The 8,847-nt window shown below is 36.8% G+C and overlaps 1 protein-coding gene across 1 annotated transcript; it reads left to right on the plus strand.

Moving 5' to 3' along the window:
- Positions 1–452: 452 nt before the first annotated feature.
- LOC111899978 (cysteine-rich receptor-like protein kinase 44) lies at positions 453–5,053 on the plus strand. The gene is made up of 7 exons (XM_023895855.3): positions 453–1,282; positions 1,989–2,111; positions 2,339–2,460; positions 2,548–2,758; positions 3,845–4,082; positions 4,174–4,321; positions 4,409–5,053. The coding sequence occupies exons 1-7, from the start codon at positions 517–519 to the stop codon at positions 4,739–4,741; spliced, it is 1,941 nt and encodes a 646-aa protein (XP_023751623.1). The 5' UTR covers positions 453–516; the 3' UTR covers positions 4,742–5,053.
- The last annotated feature ends 3,794 nt before the right edge of the window (positions 5,054–8,847 follow it).

Below are 8,847 nucleotides of genomic sequence, written 5' to 3' on the forward strand. Positions count from 1 at the left end.
ACTGACGAGGCTATCCCGACGACTTTGTACAGACGACAAGTCGTCGGTATAGGCTTTTTAGATGACATGTACTCCGGATAGCTGCCAAAAATGTGGTTGGTATAGGCCTCGTTCTTTGTGGTGGATCTTTATGGTCTAGTGGATAGATTAGTTAAATTTATTTATATAGTGGAGCAAATGAATGATTGTATTGATATTGTTTTACTTCTCATCATTTATATACCCGGTATACATGTTACATCGATCTTGTGGATTATGTCATTCTTCATATTCTGCATGTGAAATCCAGATTCTATTTCTTCCCAAATGACGGACCATATTAAAAATTATTTGAAAGAACTTACAGGTGTATTTTCAAGCAACCACAAGGAACTTTTATGTCATATTGTCTAAAGAAAATTAGGACCACCTTTGACCAACTGAAGGTTACCACACCATTCATCCCCTTGTCCATAACAAAAAGAAAATTAAAAACGCCAAAAGGAACATAAAACCTTCCATCGCGCCTAAAAAAATATGGTTCTTTCCCTTCATTTACTTTGGCTACCTGTTGTAATATCGACAGCCACCGCAGCTGAATTTAATACACACTATTGTGGCCACAACACAACCCGCTTAACAAACACCACTTATTATATAAATCTCATCCACGTTCTAGATTCACTTGCTTCAGATAACACACTCAATGATAGCAAATTCGCATATCGTACTGCTGGAAGTAGCCATCCAGACATCGCATATGGTGTCTACCTTTGTCGGGAGGATGTTCTCCCAAATGACTGTCGTAACTGCTTGCTTAAAGCCCGTGATGATATCTTTATGACATGCCCATCATCAAAACATGCAGTTTATTGGAAGGACAACTGCATGCTACACTATGCCAATTATTCAATGCACTCGATGATGGATTCAGCTATTTTTGTACCTGAGTGCAACAAGAGTAATATTTCTAAACAGTTATCAGAGCAACGTCGGTTTTGGGAAGCTGCTAGGGTTTTCATGAGCGGATTGGCAACCGAGGCTTCAACTGATCCAAAAAAGAAGTTTGCATTTAGCGAGTTAAGCTACGGTATGAAGGAAAAGGTTTATGGTTATGTACAGTGTACACCAGATTTATCGGTTGTTGACTGCGGTCGATGCTTTCAAGGTAGCATTGATCGTTTGGGAGAATATTGTCTTGGAAAACAAGGGGCAAGAGTTTTGACACCGAGTTGCAATGTTAGATTCGAGATCTATAAGTTCCTTGGATTCTCAGCAACCTCATGGGAGTCAACGTCAACAGGTTTGATAGAAAACTTGTTCATCCTTTTTTTTTGTAATATATATGATATAGCTACGTACTAGTGTTTTTTGAATATATGTGTTTTAGTTGATGACATAAATTTATTGTTGTTCATCAATGGTTTTCAAATATTGCTCAACTACCTGTTTACCCGATGCTACAAAATATATTTGCTTGTGGATTTGAGTGACTGAGTGCGGTTTCAAGATTTTCTCGCTAAAAACTATTTAAATTCATCATTGCATTATCCAGGTTTCTAATCTTTTGATATATATTACTCCCTCTGTCCCAATATTATTGTCTACAGACAAAAAAACACACAGATTAAGAAAAACATTAATTATCACTAACTTTATATAATAAAATGAAGTTTTGTTCTTACTTTGCATTTAATGTTCTATTAAATGCTTAGTTGGTTAAGTAATAATAAAGGGGTATTTTGGTAAAAATATTATTTATTTTTAGAAGTGAACTATCATTTTAGGACAAACCAAAAAGAAAAAGATGGATTATAATTTTAGGACGGAGGGAGTATTATTATACTATATTTAGTTTTTATTATATCCTTTAATGTTTTCCTTATAGTTGAAGTGGGATAATTATAATCAAAGTGCGCATTTTTTTGAACGTTTTGTATTCTCGGTTCCTGAAATTAATGGAAGAAAGGGTCAAACTTGTAAGTTTCTTTGTTACTTTTCACATGCAGGGAAGAAGAACATCTCAATAAATATAGTTGCAGGCATTGTTGCTTCGATTGGTGTTCTATGTGTGATAGTGTGCATGTACCTTGTGTTCATGAGGAAGAAACGACGTGCTCTCACATTAACTGGTATGTAAAAATTATATACTTACATTCTATTACGCGATATGGAATAAAATTTCTCTAGGAAAACACACTAGGATGAGTAAATTAGCATATGTTTTTTATACAAAATTCTGTGAGGATGCATATCCGTGCGTGAGTATTTTAATTCGTATTTTCCAGCAACATGAATGCATCTATGGGTTAATTTCAATTTTCATGCAACAAATATAATAGCAAATGTGTTCTTTTAGATGATAGTGAAATTATAACCGAGGAATCTCTACAATTCGAATTGCGTACAATCGAAGCAGCTACAAACAACTTCTCCAAACATAATAAAATAGGTGAAGGTGGGTTTGGTGGAGTATATAAGGTACGTTATGTATATCATTTACTTTAATAGAGAACAAGTTTTAACTATCTTTTGAATTACTTGTTCTCACTTGGTATGTATTGATAGGGAGTTCTTCCTAATGGTAATGAAATTGCTGTGAAGAGACTATCAAAAGGTTCGGGACAAGGGGCATTGGAGTTCAAGAATGAGGTTGTGTTGCTGGCCAAGCTTCAACATAGAAATCTTGTGAGACTTTTGGGATTTTGTCTTGAAGGGGAAGAGAAGATCCTCATATACGAATATGTTCCTAACCACAGTCTTGACTACTTTCTATTTGGTTAGCCTACAAACCTTCACCTTTCATTAAAGAGTTTATGTTCTTATTGTTGCATGAATATTTACCTCTTTCATCTACATGAAAGTTTAAATTTAATCAAAGGCATTTTTTGGGAAGTGAAACAAGAGGGAAAAAAAAAAGGGAAAATGACTTATGATCCCAACAAAGTTTTCAAACCGTTTAAAAAACCCTAATTATGTTTTTGTCTGTTCAAAAAAACCCAACAAACTTAACATTTTGTCTAAAAATTCCAACTAAGTTACATTTTCCTAAAAATCAAATAAGAGAAACAGATGACGTGACTTATTACCGTATCGGAAAAATAACTTGTTAGACGAATGAAGTTTTCAAAACGTTTAAAACGAATCATGTTTTGACTGTTAAAAAAAAACCTAACGAACTTAAACACAATTAGGATTTTTTGAACGGTTTCGAACTTTGTTGGACTTTTTAGACAAAATATTAAGTTCGTTGGGTTTTTTTGAACAGACAAAACATGATTGAGTTTTTTGAACAGACAAAACAAGATTGGTTTTTTTGAATGGTTTAGAAACTTCGTTGGACTTTTAAGTCATTTTCCCGAAAAAAAAACACAAACAACAGTTAGTATTTTGTCTTAAACCCATGGTAAAAATGTTCACTTATATTCTTGTTAGACCAAAAGATCACGTACATATATATGTCTTGAAGGTATTGTTGACATTTAATTAACTAGCTATCATGAACTGACTTTACAAAATTCCATTTAGCATAAGATGCCACTTGCATATTGGACAGATGCACCTTTGTTTTAAGACCCTATATATTTCTTTTTTAAAAGCTATTATCCGGTCTTTCTTATTTTTGAGAATGTGGTCCTGAAACTATTCTATTATAATGTTTTGGACCAACCAACTAAACGAGTTGATAAGATATTTACTTGACCTTGGAACGGACGTGTCCACTACGTGACTAGTATTTCCCGTTTGTCACAACGAAGCTTCCAAAACCTAAATTATATTTTTGGTTGAATTGTATACTTGAATATGGTCATATACCAATTTATTTGTTTTAAAGCTCACATTTATAATAATAATAATAATTCAGATTCCACAAAACAAGCACAATTGGATTGGTCAATACGTTATAGAATAATTGGAGGAATTGCTAAAGGGATGTTGTACCTACATGAAGATTCTAGATTAAGAATTGTCCATCGTGATCTCAAAGCTAGCAATGTATTGTTAGACGAAGAAATGAATCCAAAAATTTCAGATTTTGGCATGGCAAGAATTTTCTGCGGAAATCAAACACAAGGAAAGACAGATAGAATTGTTGGAACTATGTAAGTTGTCTAACTTCCATTTTAAAACAGATAGTAATCCATAACATGACACCATACTTATGCTTTTGACTTTTTGTTTCTCTTTCGTAAGTGGATACATGTCACCAGAATACGCAATGCATGGTAACTTCTCTGTGAGATCAGATGTGTTCAGTTTTGGTGTATTGGTTCTTGAGATTATTAGTGGACAGAAAAACGCTGCACGTTTTGAATCTGGTTATATGGACATTCTATGTCATGTGAGTACAATCAATAATAAATAGCAACAAATAGCTAATATTCATGTTAACTATTTTGGTAACCTGCCTTGATATATTCTTTTCCAGACATGGGATAAATGGAAGCACGGAGAACCACTATGGATAGTCGATCCAAATGTGGTTGAGAGTTGCTCCAAAAACGAAGTTTTACGCTGCATCAATATTGCCTTATTGTGTGTTCAAGAAGATGCTGAATTAAGGCCTTCAATGGCTTCTGTAGTCATCATGCTCAACAGCTACTCGGTTGTGTTACCTTTGCCTGAAAGTCCTCCATTTGTGTCTCACGGTAGAGCTAGACGCATGACTTCAAAAATGCTAGAACCAGATAACAGTGTAAGTAAGTCGACTGTTTGGGGAACTGACACGTCACTTATTACTGAAGTACATCCTCGTTCATAACCTCTAAACAATGATGAAACTAAGGGGCAACATATTTAATTTAATGTTTGGAACTTCATATAAATGAACATTTCTCATTTAGAAATTTGTTATTAATATTAAACCATATGTAAGATGCTTATTGCATCAAGGTAGCATGTGTAGCCATAATCCAGAATAATAAGGAAATAGGAATTTGAATATAATTAGGAGATGTTTGCTTATAGCTTGTGTACCAAGTCTAGGAGTCCTTTTATTTTTTATAAATACTTGTACGTTTTCTGTTTTTGCATAAGAAATTATGCATTGAAAAACCATCTATCTTTTCCCTTATTTTCCTGTATTTATCTTTTCTCCCGTGTTCATAATACAAGATTCATCAAGATTTAACCCAATACCTTCTATCAGATTGGTGCTACTATGGCAAACAAAGAAGAATCAGTTACTTAGTTACTTATACTATCCAATGTTGTTTAAGACGAATTAGGCAAGTTGGTCCATAAATACTAAGATCCGCATGCAGGCCCAAGAAGTATGGGACGTCATCCAAGAAAGATAAGATGGAAATCGCTTCCGTCTACCAGGCCAATCCTGAAGACGTCTTTATGACGATAGTGGAGAAGTAGTCCGGAACAAAAGACCTTACCTTTAGCGACGACAAAAAACGTCGCCGTTATTACCTCGTTGTCGTCGCAATTACTCTCATCTCTAATAGTTGTCATCACAAAAAGGCTTCGTCGTCGCTATTAGCTTCACCTCTTCGTCGTCGCTATTAGCATCACCTCTATTAGTATTCCGGCCACCAATTGGAGTTTTTTCCAGCAAGGCTTCCTGGAGGTAGATGTTGTCGCAATTGGCGTATGTGGTCGCCAAGGTTGTTGCTCCTAATGTTTTTTTAAACACTTTATATATTATACTAGTTTATATATATATCATAACATACAGATTTTATAAAAATACAGAAATCAATGCACACCACGTTAAATAAAACATCAAATAACATAAAATAGTACATATATACCAAATTAAATAAAACTTCAAATGTTGTTTTTTTAACAAAATCATAACTTAAAACAAGAAATAATAAGCGTCATCGTCTTCCCCATTATTGTTTTCCCCACTGTTGGTTTGGTTCTTAGACCAGCGGATAATATTCCCAATTACCGTTACAAACGCCGAGTTTCGAAAAAAAACATTCACATCCACATCCTGCAATTAAGTGACACGCACATTAAATAATTAACAATTTAATAAACTATCAAACAATCAAATGAATTAAGTCGATAACAATTTAACAACCTTTCAAACCAAAAAATCAAATAAGTCTTTAACAATTTAACGAACTATGAAAACTACCAAATTACCAAAAATTACCATAAATCCATCAAGTTCTTAACAATATAGGAAAACTGCCAAATTTTTTTAAGAATTGAATAAATACATGTGTTGGTTGTGGCGCTTATGACTGTGACCGCCATTGGGATGGAACACTTGTAGCCGCTGGGGAAGGAGGTTTAGTTCCAATGGATCCTACATGCCCCCTTCGAGCACCTAACACCTTCTCAAATGTTGCAATCCAATCATTGAAATCTGGATCACCACCGGAGTCGGTTATGTGCTATGTATGTAAAGCAACCTTAACAACTAAAGCATTATGTATTTCACGAAGATTCTCAACATATTTTAATACTAACACAAAAAAACCAATAATCTACTTCATTTTTAAGAAATAAAGACTTACATATTGGTCTTCAACTAAGAGATCAACAAATTCCCCTTGTTTATTCACATGCCTACCGTGAAATGCCTACTGTGAGGCCTAATAAGTCGGAGCAATGTGTGTAACATCCCTAAATACGATCCAAAAATTTTTCGTTTTAACACTACTAAAAATCATATACTGAATGTGATTTCATAAAAAAAAAAACCATACGTCAATATCTCAAACCAAAAACAAGTATCATGATAAAAACTATATCAAACTGTATCAAATCACATCTAAGGTAAAACTAATCAATCTCCCAGGAATAAAAACTGAAGTTGTGGTGTGTGCGATGCCATCATCCGGAGCTCTTCCCTTTGTTTGCGGAAGTACCTGAAATCAAAATTGAAAACCATAAGCACGAAGCTTAGTGAGCTCCCCAAACTACCACATACCATACAAACATATAAACAACTACTGGGCCTTGCCCAATACATCAGACCGAAGTCCGGAAACTGCATCAGACCGATGTTCAGAATCTGTATCGGACCGAAGTCCGGAACTAACCAGGGCCTTGCCCTCTTCATTGGACCGAAGCCCGGAAACTGCATCGGTCCAAAGTCCGGAACTAACTGCATCGGACCGAAGTCCGGAACTGTCTGGGGCCTTGCGCCCTGCATCGAACCGATGTCCGGAAACTGCATCAGACTGAAGTCCAGAACTAACTGAACACAACATAACATAAATATATCAACTAGCATAAACACATATACTACATACTGCATCGGGCTATAGCCCGGGGGCACATAATATATAAATCCTGTCTGAGGCACGAAAGCATCAGACATACTAACTACTGCATCGGACCGAAGTCTGGAAACTGTTGCTAACTAAATGGGCCGGCATTGTGGCCGAGTCTGAAGAACAACTAGCCGAGTCGGTTGCAAGCAAACACTACTCCGTTGATTCTGCTCAAATCCATTGCATACAACTTATGGATCTAGGTTCCTAAAGTTTGATTAACACGTAAAGTTTACAACTTTACATGTATATAGGAATCAATGCGGGTTTAAAGACTCAAAATGCACTAAAAGAGTAGATCTAGGGTGTTCATGCAAAAAGGGTTCCATAAAGGCAGAAGATCTGAGCATCTAGAGATCAAAAATAGATTGATCTGAAGGATATTCGACAACACATGCCTTCAATACTATTACCAAGCCAAAAGATGATAAAAACAAGCCAAACAAGAAATCTAATTGAGGAATGACAAAGGTTTGAGCTTGATACTTCAAAGAAGACTGTGATACCACCAAAAACTCGGATCTACTTGCTTCTCCCTTGATTCCTCCTCTTCTCTTCTCTTTTTCTTTTCCACAAGTCAACCACAACTTCACAAGGAGAGAAAATCACACCAAAATGATAAGGGTGGGTAGGGTTTTCGTATGAGGATTTTATGTGGGTGAGGGAGGCTACTGAATGCCCAAAGAGTTGTTTAAATAGGGTACAAACCCGGGGATTTAGGGTTTCATCCCGACTGGTGGATTCGCCGAGTCCCGAATGTGGACTCGTTGAGTCGCCCACTTACACGTGGTCGAAATCCCGTCTCTACTCGACGAGTTGGGCTACTGACTCATCGAGTCCCTAATGAAACTCGAAAAAAAAATAATCATTTAAATAACATACTAGAATCGGGGAGTTACAACTCTCCTCCACTTGTCTCAGACTTTGTCCTCGAAGTTTGTTGCTGCTGCATCTAGAAACAACTCTGGATAGTGCTCCCTCATCGCCTCCTCTGCCTCCCACGTCCACTCGGACCCCTTCTGGTGATGCCACTGCACCTTTACCAGCTGAACCACCTTGTTCCTCAAGGTCTTCGTTTTTCGATCCAAGATCGCAACCGGTCTCTCAATATAATTCAGGCTGCTATCAACCTGAATATCTTCCAAGGGTACAACTGCTGACTCGTGTCATTAGGAACACTTGCCGTACCCCGCTCCAGTACAGTACACATACTCTCCTATGAAGGGTCAACAATCCTCGACTATCATAGTCAAAAGATGCTACTCCTTGAGGCCCTCGACCTGAGCCTCTCTGATCTGCTCTAGTAATGGAGTCATTACCGTCATCCTCAAGCATATGTCCCTGATCGGGGTTGCTGCCGCCTTGTGGATCAGGGCGTTGGCCACTACGTTGGCCTTTCCTGGGTGATAAAGGATCTCACAATCATAATCCTTCAACACATCTAACCATCGCCTCTGCCTCATGTTCATATTCGGCTGATCCATGAGGTACCTCAAGCTCTTGTGATCTGTGTAAATGGTACAACGGACCCCATAGAGGTAGTGTCTCCAAATCTTGAGGGCAAACACCACTGCCGCCAGCTCTAAATCATGTGTAGGATAGTTAGCCTCGTGAGGTTTCAACT

This window comes from Lactuca sativa, chromosome 1 (genome assembly GCF_002870075.4).
Source record: "Lactuca sativa cultivar Salinas chromosome 1, Lsat_Salinas_v11, whole genome shotgun sequence".
Lineage (NCBI taxonomy): Eukaryota > Viridiplantae > Streptophyta > Magnoliopsida > Asterales > Asteraceae > Lactuca > Lactuca sativa.

Bases quoted from the DNA above. Each gene is read 5' to 3' on its own strand.
- LOC111899978 (XM_023895855.3), top strand. From the start codon at position 517: ATGGTTCTTTCCCTTCATTTACTTTGGCTACCTGTTGTAATATCGACA. The intron at 2,759-3,844 runs GTTAGCCTACAA...ATAATAATTCAG, and splicing joins TCTTGACTACTTTCTATTTG to ATTCCACAAAACAAGCACAA. The intron at 4,083-4,173 runs GTAAGTTGTCTA...CTCTTTCGTAAG, and splicing joins GATAGAATTGTTGGAACTAT to TGGATACATGTCACCAGAAT.